This window comes from Dysidea avara, chromosome 10 (genome assembly GCF_963678975.1).
Source record: "Dysidea avara chromosome 10, odDysAvar1.4, whole genome shotgun sequence".
In the NCBI taxonomy this organism is placed as follows: domain Eukaryota; kingdom Metazoa; phylum Porifera; class Demospongiae; order Dictyoceratida; family Dysideidae; genus Dysidea; species Dysidea avara.
The window spans coordinates 28,375,316-28,402,594 of NC_089281.1; the positions used below are offsets into that span (position 1 = coordinate 28,375,316).

Below are 27,279 nucleotides of genomic sequence, written 5' to 3' on the forward strand. Positions count from 1 at the left end.
TATCTACTGCCCTTGGAAAGTAAGTTACCAAGCCGACTAGTGTATATTTACATGTTGGACCGGATGTCTACTAAGGGAATGAATACACATGGATAAAGCAGTAAAAATAGATTTCCGCCCACCTTAAATGGAGTAAGAGTGGCTCGCGTATAGTTTGGAGGGGGCCGCCCCTTCGATTAAAAATTTCTGATCAAAGGAAGACTAGCGTCCTTGTATGGCCATATTCCAAATTGTAGTTTTATATTGGTTTGTTGCTATTGCTGCTGCTACTACAAATTATAGTGTGGTAACTCAAGATGACATAGTTGCTGACGTTTTAGATACGATTTGTACGATAAAATTGTGGGAAGAAGGGTACCGAGAATTAGAGTTTTGTCGTGAAGATGGTGGCCCTGATATCAATTGTAGTAAGTTACTTGTGTGTTATTGATTTCACCAGATAGCGTGATCAGTGACAAAGCAAAGCTTAACAAAATGTAATCGTGTGGGGTGTGGCTAGTCTCACGTGCAATGTTGGTCTGAGGAGCCAGACCCTAGCCACCAGATTAGTGCAATGTATGGGGTGTGTCCTATGTGCAATACGTGTGCTAGGCTCGTCACTCGTGTATTAAAAGTGTAGAATTGGTGATTGAGTGGCAACTACCTCTGGCATAGTAGACTATGTACTTGAAAATGTAGCATCTCAGAGCACATTATTCAAGTTAGGTGTACATGCAGGTACTACGAGACTGACAGAGATAAAGTAACTTCTTTCTTAGCTGACTTAATTTATCACAATAGATTCACTCTTGGTGATTCATGGGGAGTACAAGTTCTGGATTTATAGGCATTACATCATGGTTTCATTTGTATGCGTGCGTGTGTGTGTGTGTGTGTGTGTGTGTGTGTGTGTGTGTGTGTGTGTGTGTGTGTGTGTGTGTGCAGAGGCAGCATGGCCAAGTGGTTAGTATTGGCTTGGTAATTGAAAGGTTCCAGGTTCAATACCTGGTTATGTGTTTTTGTTGTTTCCGTGAGCAAAAAACTGCTCCAGTCTACCCAGCTGTATATTGACCTGGTGGGTTGGTGTCAACTGGAAAAGTAGCCCACCCAATTGGTACCTGGTATTTATTGGGGGAGCAAAATGCCCAACTGTTCATGTCTCAAGGGTCGTTGTGGATCTTTGGGTTCCAACCTCTATCCATGAGACCTGGATAGTCCTCCTGCGGGTTACTAGCCCTGCCCCAGGAGGATTTGCCTGCACAAGGCTCAAGTGCCTGAGTGGTGCACAGGCATCCCAGTGCTGGTTCACTGGGTGGTAATAGCTATGTTTTGCACAGCTGCCGTAGGCTTTGCTTTTTATTCATTAGATATCATAACCAATCATAGCATGATGCTGTCAGAAAGACTCAATTACGTGTATAATATGATGGCAAAATAAAAGTCATGTTGCAATGCAGAAGAATTATGCAGTTGGCTTACTGCAATCAGTATATAGCAATTTGTATTTTTTAAGTTTGCTTAGATGCTATATTGATCCAATAAAAATGCATATCATTCAGCTATAAATAAATGAAAAATATATGGCAATTGCCGTAGGCGTAGCAACAGGGAGGCTAAAGGGGGCTTAGCTCATAGATATTATAGCTTATGAAACTTTAAGAGGTAAGCTGCTATAATGTCTATGTTTGTGATTAGCCCCTCCCAATTTTAAAGATCGATATACTCTAATTAATAGGTTGAGCATTAATAGGTTGAGCAGTCAGATACTCTAATAGAACAGTCAAATACTAATAGAGTATTCATGTACCAAAGTTTAGCCAAAATTTTTACAAAATTCTATCTCAAAAGGCTAAATTTTCAAAAAATTTCCTGTGGAGGCATGCCCCCAGACCCCCCTAGAAAGTATGTGTTCCACATACTGTGTGAGCTTTGCACATTGTACAAATTGTATCAACCAGTCACTACCCTGCTTAGTCCCCTCACTTTAAATTTTGTTACTATATATGCCTCTGGCAGTTTCTATGGTGGGAAATCAGACCTTTCATATTTTAATGACTGATCTGTTGTTTTATGGATTGACCATCAAAACTAGTGACATAACCATCATCCAGTCAAGTGTGACAGCTGCCTTGTCAAATGTGATAATGTTGCTGACCATTCTTGCCACATTCGTTGGTACATGTGCTAATTCTAATGACAATGGTCCATTCATTTGCTAGAAATCTTTTTATGAGTGATTACTAATGGTATATGGTCTGCGAAAAGGGGTCTTATAGCCTTTTCAATTGCATATACTTGGCAACCTGTAACTTGACTTGTGAATGTGTTATCACCCTGCAATTTTGTCCCCTGATACCCCTAACTTAACACTATGGCTTGGTGTGATGTGAAGGTGATAGGTTGAAAACATGAGGAGTTATGATTAGTCAAACTTGATACTATAAGACTCCTTTTCGCAGACCGGGTCACATATGGTTATACCGATGAGAGTTCATCTAAGATCAAGATATACTCTAATAGAGCATTCAGACATGCTGATAGAAGTCATGCATGACTCTGCATACTGCATAAACTTTCTGCAATTTGGGACATGCCACCAATCTATCAGGCAGGAAAATGGGAAATGTGCATGATCTCAAGTAAAGCTTACAGAGAGAGTTACATCAGCTATTATAAAGAACATTAAGTCATGCAAATGCTGCTATCTGATTCAGTGACCCAGCATAGATTTTGTGAAATGAGGTTGCTATATTTGTTAGAAAAAACAACAGCATCATGCAGTTAGACCATAGCCACAAAAACCATCGCATTTGACATGAAGGAATACTAATAATTTGTAAAAGATTTCATAGGGCAAATAAATTTGAGTTGCAATCATCACACACACACGTGTGATGATTGCTTCCACATGTGCACATATGTATAAATTCAATTAAGCTCTGCATGGAAATTGTCTGGCTTAGCAAACTTGATACTAACATACTATATCCATATTAGCCACTTCATGACTATCTGTGTGCATGATATTCAAATATGTGACCCGGTTTGATGATAGCTGCAAAACATACCAGAGTTTATAAGATTATACAGTACCTTTTTGGTTTATAGAATGTGTAATATTTGGGAAATCAAGAGTAGATGTTATATAGCAGCATATGCCAGCATTCTTGTATCTGAGATTTCTAAGAAAACTTTCCTAAAGCTTCAGAAAATGAAGACCAACACCATTTGTCATTACATATGACACAAATAGCTATATAGACGTCAACATTACTTATTGATTGGATTATGCTTTTTCAGTATAATCATAATTATACTCTCCAGACATGAAGGGTATAATATCTATATAATTCTTAGACTTTTCAGAAGTCCCTATAGAAGAATAATCTACTCTAGAGGTGATTAGGTAAACAATCATCTTTGAATTGAATTTCTTTTTCTGCTTGTACTTAAATGATGTATCTAGTAAAATGCCGAACGTTGTAAATAATCAGTATGTGTCCATTTGATACTTCGTCACCTTAAAGCTGTTGCCAGCATATATAACACAGCAATGTGGTGACGTTTCAAATATATAGATACGCTAGAATGGTTCAGGTAACATATTGGGGTATAGTTACTGTAATGTTTAGTTGTAGTGTAAACACATTTTAGTTGGTCATTCACATGCACACAGATGTAACTGAATATTTGCCAGCATGTATTTAATACACTAATGTTCAACTTATCGCAGAGGGCACATATTACTTTGTCAACGAAACTGGTGATGTGACTCTAAGTTGTCCTGCTGGTTGCCCTATCTCTGACGTGTTATGGAGTATACACTTGTTGAGCAGAAACTACAATATTACAGTATACTGTTATAACAATGGTACCTGTGTTAATAGTAATCATCTAACAAGCTTGTTGGACATTACCAGAGATTTTACCGTGGCCAACAACCAACTTCACTTTCGCTATAATGTGATTTATGAGAATTCCTTTATCGGCTGTATTGGGTGTTTACAACACATTATAAATGGAGGGTTGTGGATTTATCACACAATAAGTGGAGGTAAAATCTATTACTATAATACAAAAACTGAATTATAGTGTATATTCATAACAGAAGAATCCAGATCTGTCAGTCCACCTGAAATTCAAAGTGCACTAAACAAAAAGAAATTTTATGTTGCTCTTGGAGACAAGCTAACTTTAATGTGTGAGGCAGAAGGTCCAGTTCTCTCATCACTTGGCTGGTACCGGGACCAAATATGGATTAATGACTCACGTGCTGGGTGTGTTGATAAAAATAAAACGTACTGTTTTACTGTATCAGTTGAAAAGAGATACAAGCTAGAAAGAGTTAGGTCATTTTTGTACAATGTGGTAACTTGTGGGTCTCTATCACACAACTCCTTATTTAGTAATCTTGATATTGTAATGGCTAACTGGACTGACAATGGATCAATGTACAGATGTGTGTCCAGTGCTGCAGACTTACTTAGTAATGGAACAAGACTCACTCAAGAAGTACATCCTGTTATCTTTGTAGGTTAGTGTGTGTTATTTTTCTGTTTGTTAACTGTATAGTTATTTCTTAGTAGGGTTGTAACCATGCCGGGCTAGTGGTCTAATAAGTACAGGTCACATCACAATATACAACACAACTGACAATACATAACTGTAAATCCAGCATGAGACATTCAGGGAGGATGCGTCCTTTCTTCCCCACCACTACACTGTCAAATTAGAGCTTTTTAGCAAAGTGCTATGTATGCATGATACCTACCTATACAGAACATCACATGGGTGGATTTGAGGCCCTTGAGCTCTTTTTCTCTCCCTTGGATTTTAGGACGTATCACACATACACATTATCGAAGTACAAAAAGGCAATGGACATGCACTTTATATGCAAAAAGTTTGCTATATATAAAACTAGAATTGTCAAGATACTCTAATAGAACATTCAACTGATTATTAATTATGATCACTGACACTGCCTCATTTTACCTTTGCAATTAACATTCAGTACACAACCATCAAACAGGTTCTGTCTGATGGGAGAACCTGTATGTCCTCAAATTCCATCTTACCAAGAGATACCAACCCCAATAATTAGAACCATCCTCTCCCAGAAAAAAATATTGTTTTATCCTAAAACTTTACCTCCCTCAAGTCTACTGTTCCCCTCCTAACAGTAGTGTTTCCACATCCTCACTAGAGGTAACTACCATCAAAACAAACATACTTTAATAGAGGAGTCAGTTATAATATTATGTGTTTAAATTAGTGATACACTGATAAAAGATTTTGCCAAATCTCCAATTAGCTGATAATGAAATTCATGTAATTGTCGATACCAATGAATGATCCATGTTTATGCTTACTAAAATTCTACATGTATTTTGCAAAATTGCAATTTTTAACTTCGTGTGTTTTGTTGCATTTTTATGAAAATATCATCAGGGTCAGTAAAATTTATTGGCTAATTACTTTGCTAATACCGATATTGCTGAAATTTGGCTAATAAACTGATTCCAATTATATACTGGTTAATCACTGCATCACTAGTTTAAATTTCATCCAGTCACTACTCAACAAAACCACCATCAATCATAACACACTGATCTACTTAGACCACTCAGATGTGATGACAATATTCGAATATCTCACTGGATTGAGTACTAGTGTTCTTTAGCAATATGGGGTTTCACCCTGACTACATGCATCTGGCCTGGGTGTGACCCTCCTCTTGCCAACTCTTGGATCCACCCCTGGTACATCTAGAATTTGTTGTATTTTTTGTTTTATCCTTTAGATGTTATTCCAAGATTTTTGGGGCTACCATCTGCCATAATCAATATTAGCAGCTCTACCAGATACAATACTTATAGTTGTGTGGCGATGGCTGGTTGGCAGGCTAGAGTTCTTTGGTATGCCAATACTACTGTGTTAGAACATAACAATAATATACCAGAACATAGTCCAGATGATACTGACTTGCCGTCAATGTTTGTAACATATTCTATACACAACTCATCTATAGTACTGAACACCACTGATACTACTTACACTGGTGATCCTCTTCACACTGTTCAACCTATCCACAATGCCACATTACACATTAAAACTTCATCACACAGAGGAAACAATAGTCTTGTTTGTAAGATTACTGGTGTGAATAGACATTTCTTAACACATTACAATGTAAGTGAGGGCTCACTTGTGTATACTATGGAGCTGTCAGTGCTATCAGCATCAGTGTCATCTTCATCTACCTCATCCAATCCAACTTTGTTTGTGGTTGTCGGGCTGGTTGTCAGTTTACTGGTTGTTATTGCTGTAATCGTGGCCGTGATTTTATACTATAGAAGACATCGTCATTTAAAGACTGCTTCACTAATGCCAACTACCTTTGGACAGTTAACTGTTAGTATTCCAATGGATATGAAATTTATAAATGAGAACAAGGATGTGGAGTTTCCAAGAGATACAGTAACTCTACTACATGTACTAGGTAAAGTGGTGTAATATGATGAAATGTTGTAGTGTTGTTTACTTACAAAGGTGAAGGACATTTTGGTAAAGTATGGAGGGCCAAAGCTGAAGGCATAGTTCAGAATATTCCTCATCTTAACATAGTAGCAGTGAAGACATGCAAAGGTACAGATGTTCAGTAGCAGCAGCTTTGTATACAAATATAAGCTATGTACCCTAGTGCTACATTGTCAGTAACATTGCATTATACATTTCACATCAATCCTTCTATATGCAACGGTATTTTTAGAGACTACAACAGAATGTGCTATTCATGACCTCTGGTCAGAGTTGGAGATCTTACTGAAGATCAAACCTCATTCTAACATTTGTAACCTGCTAGGATTCTGCTATAGTGAAGGTTTGTAGTCTTACTTGGTGTATAATTCATTAGATATACAATTTAGGTGAATCCCCTTACATCATATTGGAGTACTGCATGTATGGAAAGTTGAATGACTATTTGAGAAATTGTCAAGAAGCTCTTGTACAACTGGGACTACCCATAATATCAGTTAACCTTCACGAAACACCTGAATTTGTACGGAAATCCAGTAACTCAACAGACTATGTAAACATCTTGCAGAGCAACAGCAGTTCTAGTACTTATTTGAACTTGCACCAAGTGTTGACCAGAGATAGCTCACTCCTGAGTATACAGGGTGATTCAGTGTTCAGTGATAATGTGGCTTATGTGCCTGAAAGCATGGACAGTTATAATAAACCTTGGACCCCTGTAAGTGAAATAATTTCTCTGTCCAGAGATTACCTGAACTCACCTGGACTGTTGTTTAATGAAGACATTGTCAATTTTGCCCTTCAAATTGCATATGGCTTGCAACATCTTGAGAAATTAAAAGTATGAGAAATTTTATAATACTTGTTACATGTTACATGTACAACACAGATTTATCATGGTGATATATCAGCTCACAACATTCTCATTGCTGAAGGATTCTTACTAAAAATTGCTGACTTTGGAATGGCACGAGAACTTGGCAAGGAAGAGTATTACAAGAGAAAATCAGATGTGAGTTCACTGAAAGAGCGATAATGTAGTTACAATGCTAATATCCACACAATGTACAGAGACCTTTACCTGTGAAATGGATGGCCATTGAGAGTTTAAAGGAGTCAATATGCACCCACAAAAGTGACATGTTAGTTTCAGTGCTTGTATTGACATGTCTTCCAAGAACTCTTTGCCCCCATACTAGGTGGTCATATGGAGTTGTTCTGTGGGAGATCACCACTTATGGTAAGGAACAGACTTACATTAATAATCACATCCAGTTTCATGTTGGTGATAGGAAAGTCACCCTACGAGGGTGTCCCTAATGTGGACATGTTGTCTCATTTACAAGAAGGTGGGAGATTACTTCAACCAGATGGCTGCAGTGATACATGGTAACCAACCAACCAACCTAATTTATCAAACAATTATTTACTGCTATTGGTTAGGTACAATTTGATGAGACTCTACTGGAGTGATAATGTCAGTGAGCGTCCCTCAGCTACAGATACAATTGAACGACTGTCCAAACCTCCGTTTGTGAAGTCTGTCACTATCAAAGGATTATCGGTAAGTGCACATAGACTCATTCATACCATAAGTACACTCTGTGTGTATTTCTTTCTTTATAGACTATGGTGTAAAGATATGAGTGAGTGGTGATCTTCATCCATCTTGACAAAAGGCCACAAATATAAATATAGCTAATAGCTTTTTGTAGTATAGGCTAGTTTTCATACACCATTAGTTCCTTCCTATTCATCATATCGGCTATTGATAGGACACATATAGTAGACAAGGTTATTCAGTAGAAGAAACTGCACTTGTAATGTTTGGTCATTTTCAAATTCTGCTATCGACATATATTTATTATATTATAATATTAAAATTGCTATAGATTAGATGTAGTTTTTGCAGCTATAATGTGAAAATCAATTACAAGTTAGATAACCTGTATAGAAATTGATTGGTATAATTACACAATTCATGCTTGTACATTACATAGGTCCTGCAAAATTTGTATATCCTGTTAATGTATGTGCATAACATAGTATACTATCAGTCCATTTTATGATACCACGAACCTTTAACTCAGATGATGTCACAAAAATGACAACCTGCATTGATCCAGCAATTAAGCAACAATGATAGGTATTTGTATAACATATGTAGTACAATACATCATCAAAAATAAATTATATTCAAATATCAACAAAATGACATTTGTTCGTTCATCTTAATAAGAACTTAATTACCCCTATCAAAGTTTATTAGCCATACTAATAAACTACTTGTCAGAGCTGTACATGAATATAATACAAATAATATGTACAAGTGATAAATAATGATTTCACAAGAAGGATGATGTTCACTCACATTTTATACCGCACTCTAAATAATTCATAATGTCAAGTACATAGGTGAAGAAGCATTCAATGTACTTACTTCAATAGTGACAGACTTCACAAACGGAGGTTTGGACAGTCGTTCAATTGTACCTGTAGCTGAGGGACGCTCACTGACATTATCACTCCAGTAGAGTCTCATCAAATTGTACCTAACCAATAGCAGTAAATAATTGTTTGATAAATTAGGTTGGTTGGTTGGTTACCATGTATCACTGCAGCCATCTGGTTGAAGTAATCTCCCACCTTTTTGTAAATGAGACAACATGTCCACATTAGGGACACCCTCGTAGGGTGACTTTCCTATCACCAACATGAAACTGGATGTGATTATTAATGTAAGTCTGTTCCTTACCATAAGTGGTGATCTCCCACAGAACAACTCCATATGACCACCTAGTATGGGGGCAAAGAGTTCTTGGAAGACATGTCAATACAAACACTGAAACTAACATGTCACTTTTGTGGGTGCATATTGACTCCTTTAAATTCTCAATGGCCATCCATTTCACAGGTAAAGGTCTCTGTACATTGTGTGGATATTAGCATTGTAACTACATCATCGCTCTTTCAGTGTGAACTTACATCTGATTTTCTCTTGTAATACTCTTCCTTGCCAAGTTCTCGTGCCATTCCAAAGTCAGCAATTTTTAGTAAGAATCCTTCGGCAATGAGAATGTTGCGAGCTGATATATCACCATGATAAATCTGTGTTGTACATGTAACATGTAACAAGTATTATAAAGTTTCTCATACTTTTAATTTCTCAAGATGTTGCAAGCCATATGCAATTTGAAGGGCAAAATTGACAATGTCTTCATTAAACAACAGTCCAGGTGAGTTCAGGTAATCTCTGGACAGAGAAATTATTTCACTTACAGGGGTCCAAGGTTTGTAATAACTGTCCATGCTTTCAGGCACATAAGCCACATTATCGCTGAACACTGAATCACTCTGTATACTCAGGAGTGAGCTATCCCTGGTCAACACTTGGTGCAAGTTCAAATAATTACTAGAACTGCTGTTGCTCTGCAAGATGTTTGCATAGTCTGTTGAGTTACTGGATTTCCGTACAAATTCAGACGTTTCGTGAAGGTTAACTGATATTATGGGTAGTCCCAGTTGTACAAGAGCTTCTTGACAATTTCTCAAATAGTCATTCAACTTTCCATACATGCAGTACTCCAATATGATGTAAGGGGATTCACCTAATTGTATATCTAATGAATTATACACCAAGTAACACTACAAACCTTCACTATAGCAGAATCCTAGCAGGTTACAAATGTTAGAATGAGGTTTGATCTTCAGTAAGATCTCCAATTCTGACCAGAGGTCGTGAATAGCACATTTCGTTGCAGTCTCTAAAATAAAGCAATAAGAAGTGTAATGGGATCATAGAAATATAAAGCAATGAAGCAACTATACCTGCAGTTATACTAGTGGGCCCTACTTCAGTTAGATAAAGCCTGCATGTCTATGACTGAAGTAGGGATCATTAAATGTCAACTACTATAATAGATGACCTCTCTTATTTATTGCTTTTTACGACCCCAACTCAAATGCAAAATTTTCTTACACTTGTTTGCTTACTTTTTAAAAGTAATTCATTACTGGTGAATCATCGCATACTATATCAAAGGAAAGAATGGTACCAGACACATTGCATGACTGAACACGTGCCCTGACTATCAAATACTAAACTGCAAAATGGCCATTCTGCTTATTTTCAGCTATGTTCCACTCCATAGGAGGCGGAAGGGTGCTACAGTTGGGGGTGCCCAAAATTTATGGTGGTAGTAGTAGTTCGCATGCTTATTCTAGTGGGGTCTGGGGGCATGGCCCCCCCAGGAAATTTTTGAAAATTAAGTGTCAGGAGATTGAATTTGGAGGAATTTTCAGTGGTTTTAGCTGTTAATCAAATACTAGTACTTTTTAATACATGCTGACTGTTGTATTAGGGTGACTGCTCTATTAGAGTATTTCGATCATGATTGACAAGTTTCTGGAAGTTCATGTGACGACTATTGCGCAATATAGTTTTGAGTTGGGGGTGCTCCACAGCACCCCCTCTTCCGCCGCCTATGCACCCATTATACACTGTGACAAATGAATATTAGTGCGAGAAGCCTGTCTGCAATCACACTTGAAGTAAAGCACATGATGCTGATCAGCACGTATGCAGTAGTGGAGGAAGAAACAGGACACAAAAGAGGACAAATGATGTATGTATTGTAGCTGCTGTGGTTAGCAAAAAGGCATCATAGTTAAGTTATGCTTGGTGTAAGGTATCATTTTGTCAGTAGTAAATTCTATTGCCGAGCACCTTAGTGCGAGGAAAGTAATTGTGTAGTTTTGAAGTTTCTGTATTATTTATTTATGTGTCAGTCTGCAACAGAAGTGAAATGGATGACATAATTCGGCAGTAGCAAAGAGTCTTTGGAGCCCTGGATACTACCGATTTGTATTTATAACCTCACAAAAACATGTAGCTAATATTTGTAGCTACCTAACTATACACTAATAAAACACTTTGTTGTTTCTTACACAGGGAGCATTGTTTGTCACAAGTACGAGACAATACAGCAAATAGAATTGCCACCTTGAGAAAGGTATTTACAACTTAATACTAATTATAATTGACATAACTGTACCAAACCCAACATCACAAAATTTTCTTTATTATCTAATGATATTAGAGCACTAACCATACACTACGTGCTTATGTGACCACATACAACCTAAAGAATATGCACACGTGAGGCATAGCATGTGCATCATACGTATCTAGTTTTTAATTTCATAGAAACTTGTTGAAAGGGTTTGGGGTTACTCTGAAGATATTTATTGGCTTGGCTATGCCTAACCAAGTACTATAAGACCTTATTTAAAACTGAAGTAGGGATCCAAGCAACAAAACTAGTGAAATAGTACAGTATTACAACATAACTCTGTGGGAATATACCTACATTGACATGTCATAACAATTGTTTGTTTAATGCTAAAGTATGGATTAGCTATGTTGTAATACTGTACCATCATTCATATATTTTTTTATTTTTTTACTTGGATTTATACTTCATTAAATATACTAGACTAGTTTTTTAGTTTTTGTTACACACGACTGCTCTATTAGAATATCAAACAAGGCTGTTGTTATATTACACACTTATAATAATGTTAACTGAATGGTATGACATTATAGTTCACATACCATTCAGCAACTAGCAACACTTATATGGGCTCCTGGCAGTACCAATCTATATCATACCAGCTTAAATGAGGCAATCCAAACTCTAATTGATACAAGCAGCGTTGTAAGTGGGTCTCATCCAGTCATTTGGGTCATGGGTCAAGTAGGTTTCATCCACTTATTGAATATCCAGGTCTGATGCAGATGGGATCATAAATTAACAAGTTCCATTGCATTGATGGAAATGCAATTAAACATGCTACAGAAACTTATGCGGATTCATTCCCACAATTCGGAAATGCGTTTTTCTGTTTATAGGGATATGCGGAGCCACATCCACTTATTGGGATTGTATGCTACTCTCTGTAAGTGTGTATGGCATCATGTACACTTGGGTGTTGCTGCTTGTAGGTATATAGTCTGGCAAGTCTGAGGGAATCGTGCATTCCTGTAGCTGCCTGCACCACCCTATTGATCATTGATAATGTATGTTGGTTGTTTCTCAAACTATTGCAGACAAACTTCCCTATAGTGTAATAGTCTATATATGGTATAAATGCTGTTAACTTGCAATACTGTTAACTTTAGCTTTTGATGCACATTTCTGTTTAATTAAACTGGGTCCAATCTGGGTCCCATCAGGATTACCATTTGAGTCAGTGGGTCAATTGGGTCAGCAGTACTCAACCCTGGATACATAGAATTTTTCCCACATTTAATAAGTAGTGAGTATCACGAGGACCGACATAGCCAGAAACTTTTTGAAAACCTGATTGCTCTACTAGAGTACTGTATAAGCAGAAATTTTGGCAAAATATTTTGCAATTGCTTAATAATTTGCATTTGGCGAGAGTTTAATTTGACAAAATGTATCCCTAATAAAATGGTGTTCCACGTTAGTGGTAGCAAATTGTGTAGCTAGCTATGTGGCTTCTTGTTTACAAAGAACAGATACTTAGTTACCTTGTTACTTACAGTACGTACTGGTCTACTTACGGAGGGACTATTTCATGTAAAAATGGAGTATGCTGGGAGATTTATTCAATCCATAGTCAGGGAAGCAGCCATCCAAAAAAGAAACAAAGTGATTGGGAACATTCTCAGCACAAGCCAATCTCCACTACCTGCATCTCCGACAAAAGAGTAGGACCGTACAGACAATTGTAGAATTGTTTAGGTTTAATACATCGATAGCAAATATCTAAAGTTTAGTGCAGATTGTGCCTCCCATACAGGTAAAGATGGCTATCTCACTAACTAGCTACTTTAATTCAGATTTTACAAAGCTCCAGTTGGCTATACTTACTTTGACAACCTTCAGCATTACCACACTTGACAAGCTTGCTAGATACATCACCTTGCTTCTTGTCAGATCTTGTGCTTGTTCAATTGGTTAAAATATTAGAAACACTAATAAAATATGGTGAGATTTTAATTTGGCAATTTTATAAGCATCCACAAAATCACCAATTTTAATTCTCCATGCCAAAATTTCTGCTCATACAGTATCTTGCATTATCTTTTGATTAATGTTTACAAAAGTAGCTGCTTCAGCTCCTTTAATGGTAGCTATGCCATTGGATACAATTCCACGGGTCAATTTGTGTACAGTGTTCTTTTATTAGAAAAACAGTCATTCAAATATTGCACATGTTCTCTATAGCAAGCATACCTTTGCATGTCTTCACTGCTACTATGTTAAGATGAGGAATATTCTGAACTATGCCTTCAGCTTTGGCCCTCCATACTTTACCAAAATGTCCTTCACCTTTGTAAGTAAACAAAACACTATAACATTTCATCATATTACACCACTTTACCTAGTACATGTAGTAGAGTTACTTTATTTCTTGGAAATTCCACTTCTTTGTTCTCATTTATAAATTTCATATCCATTGGAATACTAACAGCTAACTGTCCAAAGGTAGTTGGCATCAGTAAAGCATTCTTTAAATGACGATGTCTTCTATAGTATAACATCAAGGCCAAAACAGCAACAATAGTTATCAGCAAACTGACAACCAGCCCGATGACCACAAACAAAGTTGGATTGGACGAGGTAGATGCAGGTGCTGATGCCACTAACAACTCCATAGTATACACAAGTGAGTCCTCACTTACATTGTATTGTGTTAAGAAATGTCTATTCACACCGGTAATCTTACAAACAAGATTATTGTTTCCTGTATGTGATGAAGTGTTAATGTGTAATGTGGCATTGTGGATAGGTTGAACAGTGTGAAGAGGATCACCAGTGTAAGTAGTGTTAGTAGTGTTAGTAGTGTTCAGTACTGTAGATAAGTTATGTATAGAATATGTTACAAACATTGACGGCAAGTCAGTATCATCTGGACTATGTTCTGGTATACTATTGTTATGTTCTGACACGGTAGCATTGGCATACCAACGAACTCTAGCCTGCCAACCAGCCATCGCCACACAACTATAAGTATTGTATCTGGTAAAACTGTTAGTATTGATTACAGCAGATGGTAGCTCCAAAAATTTTGGAATAACATCTAAATGGTAAAATAACCCATACGCAGGAGACATAAGATTTCTTAACATCCAGACAATCATCTATATAAACATTTTTCTGTGAACAATTAAATTGTACTTTATACCATCTAATATTATATTTTTATTATACATGTAATTTTTACATTAGTGATTTACTGATATCCAATGAATGTGTACAACATTAATTGTAATAGGCTGGTAATTACGTACCAGTTTTTGTACTGTTATTTGTTTTACCTCAATCATTTAAAGTGTACAATTTATATGGGTGCATGTAATAGTATCTGTAGCTGCAGAATTGCTAGATTTATTTGGTGTGAACAATGAAGCTACATATAATGTATAGATTGGCCTTTTGCTGCATGTAATCTAGCTTTATAGAAGGTACATCAACTGTAGTGGAAGTCAGAATTACAGCTTTACAGAGCTTGACCTTGACATTTTTGAAAGTCACAGAACATCCCAGAAACTAAAGGCCATTCTTTCATTTCCCAGTAGCAAACAATATTAATGTATTACAAGCAGACTAACCTACATAGATAGTAGGTTGTGCTTCTTGAGTTGCTTTTTCTCGATATCTACTAGCAGTCACACATTTGTACAAAGACCCACTGTCAGTCCAGTTAGCCAAAACTATCTCAAATATATTGAATATAGAAAAAAGAGCTATATTGCATGATTTTAACTGGTAAGTCACAGCCCTAACTCGTTGTTGCATGAAATTATCTGCAGTATGTCCCAAGCAATAGTTCTCACTCTTATTAAGACATCCAGCAATAAAACTTTCTATTGGCATCTGGTTATCTTTCCAATCAATTGACGACGTAGCTGATCCAATTCCTTCACACGGTATAGTTAGATTATCTCCAAGTGCAACGTAAAATTCCTTATTGTTTATTGCATTTCGAATTTGAGGAGGAAAAAACGATCTGGCATCTTCTACAATAAGATACAAACTGTCATAGTTTTGTACATATTAAAGTGGCCAGCTTTGCAACAGGGTTAACTTACAGGATACATTATATAACATTAGCCAAAATCAGGATATTGAAAGTCCCCCTTATTGCAAACCCAGCATAAAACATTTGATTTACCTCCACGAATGATGTAGTGTTGAGTATTCAAGCAGCTTTTGGTCCTGACCACACAACCAACATAGGCATCTTCATAAATCACGTTGTAGTAGAATTGTAGTTGGTTATTGACCACAGTAAAATCTCCAGTAATGTTCAACAAGCTTGTTAGATGATTATTATTAACACAGGTACCATTGTTATAACAGTATACTGTAATATTGTAGTTTTGACTGATCAAGTGGATACTCCATAACACATCAGACGCTGTCTGATTGGGACAACTAGCTGGACAACTTAGACTGATATCACCAGTATTATTGACAAAGAGAAACTTACTACCTGTGATTGAAAGAGTTGACTACCTTAATACAAAGTGTGAGACAGTGAAGTCATGTAGTGGCCACTTCCATGCATAACGTTTTTATGGACCTTATCTGCATTGACATTACAACATAAAACGGCAATGATAGTGTGGGGACTTTGTACAGGGTTGTATTGGGAGAGATGGTGTTTTGCTACGAAAACATTTACATACAGCAGGGTGAGGCATATACATACTTACTTACAAGGAAAATGCACGTGGTTTTGAAAATTTAGGTCTGGTTTTGCCTGGTGCGATTATTTTGTATCACCACATCATGCTAACTAGCCTCTTATCTTCATTATACAATAGTCCCATGTTGTGAAAGCTGCAAACACAGTTCATTTTTGTTACTACAAATGAAAACGTGATGAAGCCCCCACACTGACATGGCCATTTTGTCAATTATGATGTCAATGCAGATAAGGTCCATTATATATGATGAAAGTATTATTCATACCATACGGAACTTATTTTATTTATCTAATTTGTCAAAATGACAGGGTGGCACCAAAAGGCGCATAGCCTGTACAAGAGTGCTTCCCTCAACAAAACAACAAAAATATACATTACAAGGACAAAGGATAATAACACACAAAACCAAGAAAAACACAGAGACTCAAAAGACGGACTCAAAAGCTAAGTACAAAAAAAAAAGAAAGATAAATGGCATGATGAAAATACTTCACAGACTTGATAGTGAGTGTATCAGTTGGAAAAGTGTTCCACAAAAACACAGTATTCAATAATGTTGGTAGGAGATTGTATAGTTTATGGGCTCTAACGCAGGAAGTATTCCAGTGATAGTAATCATGAAAGTTGTGATACAAAGTTCAGTAACTAAAAGACCAACAGGTTGGCCTAATGGTAACAGTCCACCAATGTGGTCAGTTTATTAAATACTATTATTGTTAAATGGAAACAGTACATAATACATAATAAGCAAATACAAATGAACTTAAATATGAGCCTCAGCGACCTGCACAGCAATTGGTGTTTCAGCAACAGGACAGTGCAAATTGGACCTGGCACTGTGAATGCACATAATTGCAGATCTCAACAAGGAGAAGCTTAATTTACATCTCAACCATCTCATCACTACTCCGTAAGAAAGACTGTGTTTAGCACTCAAAAGGTTGGCCAATCTCTCATAAAACTGGGTGGCATCACCTATTCCACCAGTAGTGGTGAAAATTAAAGGAGTAAATGAGGCATTCTCTACTTCATGAACCCATTGTTAGTATTCACATCTCTTTTCCTTATCATGATGTCAGTAAGCAGAATTTTGAGGGTGACTAGGGTTAAAATTCTGACATTAAAGTATGACCTCTCAAATCGTTCTCCCCAAAAACCATTAGCTGCAATGTCAAGCCTTGCGTTATCATCACGATTAGCTGTTTTGTATTGAAGGGTCTCACCAGAAAGAGGCTGAAGGTAGGGTTCAATGACAACATTGTTACAGACCTCAGAAAGTAAGTTGGCAGTTAGATCGCGCACTTCATTATGTTTCAAAGAAGGAAATCTGCCATTTGGACAAGGTTCTATGGTAAAAGAGTGACCACAGGCACAGGAAGTAGGGCAGGAAGATGGTAGCCAATGATAGTGAAGCGCAACTGCACCATGAAAAGCAGTTTTATGAAGAACAAAATTATGCGATTTCAATGGAAGACAAGAAAGCCAATTGGATGCACCCTTCTCCTGAGCCAACTTGACTGAGGAACACATGTTAGGAGGAAGTTCATCAAACAAATGATTGGCTAATTGAAGTTGCTCTTGCAGGCTCCTAGAGTGAAACTTTGACTGCAACTGAAACTGTGCATCAATACAGTCACCTAGTTGATGTACTTGAGAGATAATTAAGCCAATGAGACCAGCATTTACTTCTACAGAACAGGAACGCTGCTGTGATGCAACAATTGAAGGATTTAAACACCAAGGCCTCCTAGCCGCACAGATAAGGATAGCAGCTTTCTCTCAACATCACCAGGGACTGTTTCGACCCAACAGAGCAGGAAGGAAAACAGATCTAATAAAATGTTCAAGAGGAAGGAAAAGGTCTGTAGAACAAGAAGAAACATGAAAAAATAGGATTACTATACTACAATTGTGGTCTTCAATTAGTTGCATCATTGAGTTGCATAAACTATAAACCATTTAGCTAAATGAAACACATCCAAGTGGGCCTGTTGCTACACATGACGCTGTCAGCCTATTTAAACATACTATCTCACTATAGGGACATGTTAATAGGCAGAAAACATACACAACAGGGAGTCTGACATTTAACAATAAAACTTATTAGTTGAATGCAGAAAAAATACCAAGCCCAGGTGGTGACTCAGACCTGATTCACAGTATGTTAATAATGAGAGTTACGTGATACTTACGTCCTCTGTACTGTGACCTAGGGATATCCCATGACTTTAATTTTTATTATTTGAAATATTGAAAACATAGCTGATGTCATAATTTGCATAGCCGACGTCATAATTTGCATAGCCGACGTCATAATTTATATAGCCACAATTAGTTTAGTGGTGAAACACATAGCTAACTAATATCATATCCTCTAAGCATAAGATCATAGAGAAACATAGCTACGCTCTGTTAGCAGAATCACACAAAATTTTATACAGCTAACAAGTTAATAAACTCTCAAGGAACTTACCGCACTTTGTCTTAGGAACACCATCCTCGGCACAAAAGTCAAAGAAACGATGCACTTTCTCGATCAAATTCAGAGAACAGATCGTATCTATAACGTCGTCAACTATTTCTTTTTGCGTTACTACACCATTACTAGAAGCAGCCACATAACACAGCGACAGCAGTAGTACAAATTGGACACGAGCCATATACGCGGTCGTACAAGCATCTAATCACTTTAAGTCCATGCGCTTGAAAATGGTGCAATCACGTGATTTTCATTGCGTGGGAACCCTTACTGCGTAAGATTTATGTGGGACGGATTCTACTTAGCCACAACGACGTGTGCGGAGGCGAAGCGATTTCTATACAACCCACGCAGTACTTTGACACGTGATTTCTTGCTTGGATCGCGATGATAGCTCAACAGCAGTGGCTCGCAGCGTCTCTGCTATTACTAGCAGTTTCTTCAAGCGCAAATGAAACAAACCACCCCGAATTTACAGCCCAAGAAATACAAGAAGATATTTTTGATTCAATTTGTTCGTTTACTACATTTTGCAGTGCACAGGATTACTACTCTGTGTTCAGAGAGAGGGATGGATCGCCTGCAAATGCTACAAGTACGTTGCCATGCATTTAGCTACTTTATTGGTTGCAAATTGTACTTAGCTAATAGCTACAGAATGGCAATGCATACATGGAGTAGACTACACACAATATTATTAATAGCTACATAGCTATGTATATATACAGGCTATTCTTATTAATTTTACTTTCAAAACACCTACTGTGCCCTGGGCCAAATGGTACTAGCTACTGCTACTGACTAAGCAAGGTCATTATTAGTCTTGTGTGACCAGACCACTTTTTTTCCTTTTTTGAGTGTCTCTGTTTAAAAAAGCAGTCTGGCCATGCGAGACTAGGTTATTACCCATTAAAATATTGAATATACCAACAAATGATTAATTTACTTATAGCCATACGTTGTGGCTGGTGTTCTTGTATGTGAAACATTTTAGCCCCCGCTGTTGATAACCAGTGATCGAGTAGGCATTAAACTATATCCCACCACATTACAGTGGGCGTTTGTTCCCACAAGATGTGTTTAGTTAAGCGTATGTACAAGCTAGTTCAGTACAGAGCATGTAAACAGCTAGAGTTTGCTGACACACTATCAATATTACCTCACTGGAGTCATCCTTTGCCATATGCTATAAACTATATGTCTGCACTTGCTGTGGATGTAATCATAAAGCTATTTGCTTACTTTGTGTATTTGTGCAGCTCAACTGATACCAAATATCAACTTGGGAGAAGCACATGATATTGAGTGTGATACACATTGTCCACTAAATGACAACACCAGTGTCTTTTGGTGTATTCACCTGCTGACCATCAAATATGAAGTGCGACTGTGTCTGAATGAGACTGATCAATTCTTGTCCTCAGCTGCTAGTGTGATACAAGTTGATAATGAACTTGGTAATCATTTGGAGAAACATTTTACAGTGTTCAACACAACACTTATGATAGACAAACCACCAATTTTGCTAAGACACGCCTATGCCGGATGTATGGTACAGTCTGGAGCATGCAATAGTATCATATACTACAGTATAGACATTATCAGTGAGTCACAATTCTGAAGTTTTATGAATTGTGTGGCATAATAAAGCATAACATGTTGTATGAATGTAAGGTTTATTTCATATTTCATGCATGCTGATGTAGTTTGGTAAGAAGAAAATGGAGGTGTGCTAGCTTAAATGGCATAATGGTGTGGGTTAACACCAACCCTGCCTATGTACCAAACACTGGTTGCTATGCAATTGACTGTTAATTGTAATCTGTTGTTACAACACTATACACTATTGTGTGGGCTCCCTGCTAATATCACAGTCAAATTTGTATGCCTTTACTGTGCCCATCCCTATACAGATACTCTGACAGACATCTCAATCTCAGAATTTCCAACAGCTGGTGGTGACCTGACTTTGTTCCTCAGAGATAGTGTGAATCTTACATGCTCTGGTGTGACAACTAGAAAGCTAACACAATTGTTCTGGTTCTATGACAGTGATGCTGCTGTGTGTCCAGTAAGAGAGAATCCTTTTTGTGTCCCTTATAATATCACCTCATGTCAAACATCGGGACCTGTCCTGCGCAATTGTCCAATTGATGTTAGGGGTGGCAGACGCTGCAAACCTTCCAGAGTACACTCCTACAACTACAACACTGTAGAAAATTGTGCATATGGTTTTCTGAAATCTACAGCCATGATGAGAATTGATAACGTGACATGGTCAGACAGAGGTGTGTACACATGCAGGCCCACTACAGGAAATGCAATAAGGACCATGAATATTACAATCGGTTAGTAACATATGCTCTACACAGTGTAGTGAATATCATGATTGTCTTAATTGTGTAGAAATGAGACCAGTTTTTATAACCTTCCCTGCCAACGTCAATCACATAGTTAAAGAAGGAAGTAGTAACATGTACAATTGTACTGTGGCCAGTAGTAATCATACTAAAGTACAATGGTTGTTCAAAGGTGTGGCTGTTCCAGAGTGCAAACATGATGACTTTACTTGTCTACATGACTCAGAGAAAGCTGTGTGTACCAGTTTAACCACTTCAACAACAGAAGAAGGCTCAATTTTAGTCCATTCCATTGGCCTTCATATTTGTGGTGCATCTGTGGGCAGTTCTGGCCAATACAGTTGTACAGTACAAGGATTCAATGATAAAATAGTACAACAGAACAACCTGATCATAAAACAAACTATTGAGGTTACTGTGAACCTAGCCGACGACCATAACAAGGACAAGAGGAACAGTCAAGATGACCAAAGTGATGGTGCTGATTGGATTATTATCTTGCTAGTCAGTATATCTGCTGTGTTAATATGTGTGTTGTCTGCCTTGCTAATTTCTGCACTAGTCAAAGTATTGCTTTACACAAGGAGTCACCATAACTGTGAAATGATGGATAGAAGTCATGAAATTAATTTGACGTCACCAACTACTAGTGAAGATGGTAAGTCACATCATAGTTTGGTGTAGTGTGGAGTGTGTAAGTAAGCTAAGATAGACAGCTATTTTATATTGTTTTGTTAGAAAGACACGATATTAGCTGCAGGCCACCCGGCCCTGTTTTAACAGCTGGGTAGGTACTATTTGGATATACTGATGATACTAACCAGCTATACTGAATACTCCACTCTGCTCTACCACTGTATCTTCCTTCATGGTCTTTTTCCAGTAAATCGGCCAAGATGACCTCTACAGTGTAACATCAATACCAAATACTGTACATGCTCATAGGACACATGATCAGTACCCAAATAAGTGTATAGTACACATGCAATTACATATGGAAAATCAGTTTTAATGTCAATATTATGCCATGCATGAAACAATTAGAATTTTGCAGTTGACTTTGTTTGGAACATTTCTCATAGAATTAACTGTTACCATAGTTCTACAACTGATTCTACTCAGGGGTGGTGGAGAAGGGGGGGGGGGGGGGGGGGGGAAGGGGGGGTAGCCCCTGTGAAAAAATTATGGGGGGGCTTAGCCATCCTAAATTATTCATAGCTGTGATGGAGAGCCTAGCTCAATAGCATCAATCATTTGACAAATAATAGTGCAGTCACAGTATTTCCATTATGGTATCTTGAGCACAGTAGGGATATAACACTTCTTACTGTGATTTAATATCGTACACTACTCCAGCTTGTTTTGGTACTTCAATGTGCTATGGTCCCTACTCTAGTTGAAAATTCCAATTTTTTTTTGTGAACTTGCTTGTTAACTTTTTTGTAAATAATTATTATGACTGGTAAACCCACACATACTGCATCTGAAATGGCACCACGTGCCCCAGCTATCAATTATCGTCTGAAAAGTGAAGTATCCATTATGCTTTGTTGTTGGCTATGTTCAACCCGTTACACAGCAGTATGAATCAAGAACTGCTGGAAAAGTACCTCTGCAATCAAAGTAGCCACTATGAAAAATACGGATGATTTCCATTACGAAGGGAAGCCATCATGTGCTACTGCCAAATCAACACTTTTTGCTGTCAGCAAAGAGGAATGGAACACAAAGGAGGACAATAATAAGTCCACGAAGAATGCATTGTATGTACTGTGGCCGGTATGCCAAAAGGCACCCCTTGGGTCGAAGCAATGTCGAACAGTGAAAAATCAAACCCATAGCCTTAGCCATTATCAAGTTACACTTGTCTGAAGGCATCAGTCAGTCAGTTACTCAGTCAGTCACTAGAAAATTCCATTAAATATTTGTTAAAAATTCGTAGCAACTCGTTTCGAGTTGATCTGAAAGCTTGGTTTTACCTAACCAATACTGCCTCATCGTCATCAGGGAAATTGAGGCTGAGTTTTGGGTGATGTTATTTTGTGGTCCACGCCTACTCCTTTGTGGTCCCTACTATACAGTACTATTGCACTGTATGATGTATTGTTCTTCTCTTAATTTAAACTGGTATATGAGTTATTTCTTAAATTACCTGGATTAGAAAAATCAAAAGGTGACAATCAAGAAATAGTTGGAATGATATTAATGTAAATTAGCTTTAATAATCACATGGTTATGCTGTTGTAATTAAAGTGATTGACATTAACATTATCGCATGCAGCCGGAATTTCTTGGCTACAACCTTTTGATTTCACAACTGATTTTAACTTTGGAAGTGGTACCTTTTTTTCTGGGTACATACCACCAGGAGTCCATAGGCACTCCTTGTGGTGCTAACAGGCTCCTGATAACATTAACCTCTTTTGCCATTTGTCCATTTCTTCAATTACCAACTGTTTGGCTGAGACTGGCTGTAGTCCAAGTGAATGCCCCACAAAATAGATACATTCACGAGAAGAATCTATAAGCATAATATGTGTTGTATCAATAAATGTATGGTACAGACATGTATATAAAATAACAATTGAATTGCATAATATGTGGGAAAGCCGGGCTTATTGCCTATTTAAAAGTATCGAGAAATGCCGGTTTTAAGTAGTTAGTGTGTTGTAGCTCGCCAATGGTTGAAGCTATGTGTACCAAATTTTCACACATTTTACTTACATTCCAGAGCATCGACTGTGCAAGTAGCCAAGAACTAAGTTTCCCGCCATTTTAGATAGTTTTCAAACCGAGGTTGAGTGTATCAAGCGAGCTGCAAATTGGGTGGGAGGCGGGGGCCCTAGAAGGCAGGCAAGATGGTGTTCAAAAATTGAAAAGAAAGGCATAGGGATGAATTAGGCCAACTTTTGGGCCATTGAGGTCTCAAAACTGGCTAAAATGAAAGGAAATTTACAGCAGAGATACTTATTCAACACCACAGAGCTGTACAGCCACATACAGTCATCCCCAGGCTGACCAAAGCTCCATTAAGGCCCCACACCGCACGTACGGATCGCCACTGGGCTTGGGAAAAGCAGCCAGCAAAACCAGACCACTCAAGTCTAGCTGATTTTATTGTGGAATTAGATAGTTTATTCATGTAGCTTTGTGTCCGGGGTGAAAAATCGAATCTGCTGACATATGGGCGATATGACCGGTTTTCTCAGACTGGGTCACATATGGTAAAACTCTTACTTTGCATTACACTATATAGAATTAATGTGATAGCTATAGTACATCCAAGTCTTGAGAAACCATCTAAAAAAGAAAAATGTGGACTTTTCTCAAGAGAAACATCATTTCATTCAACCAAATGATTAGTGATGATAGTAAAGGTGTCAAGGACAGACATGTGCAGTTTGGCTCCACTACAAGTTTGGGAAAGGCTCACTACATGGCAATCTATTTTTACAGCTTCCATTAGAAATGTATTGTGAAAGCTTGTAAATAAAGTGCCAGACATTTGAATGAAAAGATTTTGGCATTTTTTTAGAAACATAATTTACTGGGTCAAGTAGTACTACGTACAAGAATTTGTGTTATTCCATCCATGAATCATTAAATGTCTTTGAGGACTCATGATCAACTCAACATGTACATATACTATAGCTACATTTATAGAAAGGGATTTGTTGTTAGTGCAGTCCTTGCTCATTTTGAAATAATTATGTGATAATGAAAATTATAGCAGTGGTCAATTACATGAAGTGTAAATCCTTGGTAATTACTTTTAGTGTTGTCGTACTCTTACTAGCACAGTTTCATGCAATAACAATTATACTTAGAACTTACTCAACTGCATGTCACAACTGGTTCCAGGACATTTTTACAAGTGTAATACTATATACTGTTATTAAGTTATACAGTTGTTATGGTCTTATCACAATATACCTGTGTCTTATAAATAAGCAAAATGCGCAGGTACATTGTACCTTTGACATTAATGGTTACGGTTACGGACAGCTATGTAATGTATATACTTTGTGTGTGTGTAGATGCTGCAAGATATTTTCACCAGCCTGAGTCTGTGTCAGAAGGTATAGCTGTTGTCCACATGATAACTTCACATTCAATTTGTCATTTAGGTGATGCACAAGTGACCTCCAGTTCATACTGATTCACATGAATCACATCACCAAGATTGTTTATAGTGTATATGTTAATTGTTACCTCAGTATATTTTATCTGAATTTGATGTCATCTTGTTGTGCATATTTTGACTTTGCCGAAATACTGCTAAAACACTATTATAAATATCTGCAATGCTGGTATAAACTTCCATAGTTATTGTCACAGTGTGTGTGTGTGTGTGTGTGTGTGTGTGTGTGTGTGTGTGTGTGTGTGTGTGTGTGTGTGTGTGTGTGTGTGTGTGTGTGTGTGTGTGTGTGTGTGTGTGTGTGTGTGTGTGTGTGTGTGTGTGTGTGTGTGTGTGTGTGTGTGTGTGTGTGTGTGTGTGTGTGTGTGTGTGTGTGCTTGTGTGTGATTCAAGTATGTGCTGTGTAGTTATTTTGAAATTTCAGAGTAGTTTTTCGATGATAATTTCAAGCTATGAGCCATATTTCCAGAGAATCTGTAACACAGCACATCCTACCAAATGTATCTACTTTTGCAGGTTTTGCAGTAGATTTTTCTTGCAAACAAAAGCCAATTGTTTGGAGGCACAGCCATGTCTATGTTGGTATAGATTGTTGGTATATATTGTTAAACAATTATTAACCATTATACTATACCAAATATCACAAAAAAATTTATGATGTAAAGATTCTTATATACTTATAGGAAATTTAATCTTACATAGAAAGAAACTATGCACTTGTAATTTGAATTTCTCTAATAGAACCATCACAAGTTTATAGGATATTGCATGGACTCTTGATATTACTATATGGGTTTAGAGACATGTATGGTATCTGTAAATTTTCATATGACAACCTTGGTATAGTAAATATTGAGCTGTAAACTCTGCACACTTTATATAGCAGCTAACTTGTAATAAATGAATGAAATGTCTTTTATAAGAAAAATTTGGATTGTGTAGCAACCACAAAAAGACCAAATCATATATGTAGTTTATAGTGGTAGTTACTGTATAACTGGCAGATCACCATTCACAAAACAAACAGTCCGGCTATCAGAACTATCACAATGACATAGTCATAACATATGTGGCTGCTTGAAGAAGAAGCCACATGTTTAGTGGTAACATATATCATTGATGTAAACAAACAATATGTATTGCAAAATAATCCCATTGTGGCATGCACCATGAGAATGTTCCTCATGTACACAATACTCAGTATAGTCAGGTTTGAATGGCTTTGAATGTACTGCTTATATGGTTCCTTGTGGAATGAGGGAACATGCAATTGCAGTGGCAAAAATAATATGTCTTAATTCTGTATATAACAGTGTATGGTTGATTGTTGCAATGTATATTACCAAGAGTTATCTCTTGATTGTACATGCTCTTCTCATGTGCTTGTGCATGTACACACTTTGATAAGTAATTCTAAGGAGACTTATATTCAGTATGCGGATTAAACATATATTGTGATTACATTTTTTTGGGCTAGTCCCCTGGATGCATCAGACATTGTCTGTCTGCCTGTCTGTCCAGTAAATTAAGACTAAATTGTAACTGTTAATTTTGGATAATTTGCAATATTAAGTATCCAGTTTAGCATGTGTGCGTGCGTGCATGTGCGTGTGTGTGTGTGTGTGTGTAAACCGCTGTATGCTGTTACTGATGGATATGGCTATACAATCAATATTCTATACACTGTTACAAAAGACCATGTTATGTATATTTCTTCATAAAGACCACATTATAATGCACCACTGGGTCTGGGATTTCAGTTTTTTTTCTGTAGCATTCTTCACATTTATGACTCCCTGTATTCACAGGCTTTAAAACCTCCTCCCAGTTTCCTAGTGGGATAGCATTCACAGAATAATAGTGACTTACTGCATCATGATGTCAAGTAGCTAACTATAGTAGGTCCCAAACTTGTGTTACCTTGTTAACAAGACCACCTCATTACAGTGGCCATGTCAAATAGGTCTCATAGGACCATGGCACACTTTCTTATGACCTCATAATGATGCTGTCTCCTTTTCAAGACAATATTTTCATG

The 27,279-nt window shown here is 37.3% G+C and overlaps 3 protein-coding genes and 1 long non-coding RNA gene across 5 annotated transcripts; 2 read left to right on the top strand and 2 right to left on the bottom strand.

Annotated features, from left to right (window-relative positions):
• The first annotated feature begins 154 nt into the window (after window positions 1–154).
• Window positions 155–8,415, top strand: LOC136269353 (platelet-derived growth factor receptor alpha-like). 2 transcript variants are annotated; one of them, XM_066064903.1, is made up of 14 exons: window positions 155–407; window positions 3,713–4,033; window positions 4,088–4,256; window positions 4,386–4,513; window positions 5,783–6,481; window positions 6,532–6,627; window positions 6,752–6,862; window positions 6,909–7,360; window positions 7,409–7,531; window positions 7,591–7,661; window positions 7,719–7,759; window positions 7,812–7,908; window positions 7,963–8,083; window positions 8,146–8,415. In XM_066064903.1, the coding sequence occupies exons 1-14, from the start codon at window positions 215–217 to the stop codon at window positions 8,155–8,157; spliced, it is 2,634 nt and encodes an 877-aa protein (XP_065920975.1). In that variant the 5' UTR covers window positions 155–214; the 3' UTR covers window positions 8,158–8,415. The 2 variants fall into 2 exon arrangements, with proteins under 2 accessions (XP_065920975.1, XP_065920974.1); XM_066064902.1 differs by having other exon boundaries at window positions 4,088–4,513.
• LOC136269355 (uncharacterized) lies at window positions 3,383–8,592 on the bottom strand. Its single transcript, XR_010707297.1, has 3 exons — window positions 8,110–8,592; window positions 7,601–8,066; window positions 3,383–7,540 (listed from the first exon to the last, which is right to left on the bottom strand). It is a non-coding gene; the product is annotated as an uncharacterized lncRNA (long non-coding RNA).
• Window positions 8,593–8,615: 23 nt separating this feature from the next.
• Window positions 8,616–18,985, bottom strand: LOC136269354 (vascular endothelial growth factor receptor 1-like). The gene is made up of 13 exons (XM_066064904.1): window positions 18,738–18,985; window positions 15,727–16,047; window positions 15,164–15,571; window positions 13,933–14,631; window positions 13,785–13,880; window positions 10,173–10,283; window positions 9,676–10,127; window positions 9,505–9,627; window positions 9,373–9,443; window positions 9,275–9,315; window positions 9,126–9,222; window positions 8,960–9,071; window positions 8,616–8,905 (listed from the first exon to the last, which is right to left on the bottom strand). The coding sequence occupies exons 1-13, from the start codon at window positions 18,922–18,924 to the stop codon at window positions 8,894–8,896; spliced, it is 2,730 nt and encodes a 909-aa protein (XP_065920976.1). The 5' UTR covers window positions 18,925–18,985; the 3' UTR covers window positions 8,616–8,893.
• A 105-nt stretch (window positions 18,986–19,090) lies between these two features.
• On the top strand, window positions 19,091–25,401 carry LOC136236371 (uncharacterized). The gene is made up of 6 exons (XM_066026511.1): window positions 19,091–19,338; window positions 20,003–20,347; window positions 20,657–21,091; window positions 21,150–21,761; window positions 25,141–25,182; window positions 25,231–25,401. The coding sequence occupies exons 1-6, from the start codon at window positions 19,131–19,133 to the stop codon at window positions 25,260–25,262; spliced, it is 1,674 nt and encodes a 557-aa protein (XP_065882583.1). The 5' UTR covers window positions 19,091–19,130; the 3' UTR covers window positions 25,263–25,401.
• The last annotated feature ends 1,878 nt before the right edge of the window (window positions 25,402–27,279 follow it).

What these genes read in the sequence shown, in the direction of transcription:
- LOC136269353 (XM_066064902.1), top strand. Translation starts at nt 215, where the DNA reads ATGGCCATATTCCAAATTGTAGTTTTATATTGGTTTGTTGCTATTGCT. An exon ending in ACATCCTGTTATCTTTGTAG is followed by an intron (nt 4,514 to 5,782) that starts GTTAGTGTGTGT and finishes TTTATCCTTTAG; the next exon opens with ATGTTATTCCAAGATTTTTG. An exon ending in AGGATTCTGCTATAGTGAAG is followed by an intron (nt 6,863 to 6,908) that starts GTTTGTAGTCTT and finishes TATACAATTTAG; the next exon opens with GTGAATCCCCTTACATCATA.
- LOC136269354 (XM_066064904.1), bottom strand. Translation starts at nt 18,924, where the DNA reads ATGGCTCGTGTCCAATTTGTACTACTGCTGTCGCTGTGTTATGTGGCT. An exon ending in ACAACCTACTATCTATGTAG is followed by an intron (nt 14,632 to 15,163) that starts GTTAGTCTGCTT and finishes TTTACCATTTAG; the next exon opens with ATGTTATTCCAAAATTTTTG. An exon ending in AACTCTACTACATGTACTAG is followed by an intron (nt 13,881 to 13,932) that starts GTAAAGTGGTGT and finishes TTACTTACAAAG; the next exon opens with GTGAAGGACATTTTGGTAAA.
- LOC136236371 (XM_066026511.1), top strand. Translation starts at nt 19,131, where the DNA reads ATGATAGCTCAACAGCAGTGGCTCGCAGCGTCTCTGCTATTACTAGCA. An exon ending in ATCGCCTGCAAATGCTACAA is followed by an intron (nt 19,339 to 20,002) that starts GTACGTTGCCAT and finishes GTATTTGTGCAG; the next exon opens with CTCAACTGATACCAAATATC. An exon ending in GCCTGAGTCTGTGTCAGAAG is followed by an intron (nt 25,183 to 25,230) that starts GTATAGCTGTTG and finishes TTTGTCATTTAG; the next exon opens with GTGATGCACAAGTGACCTCC.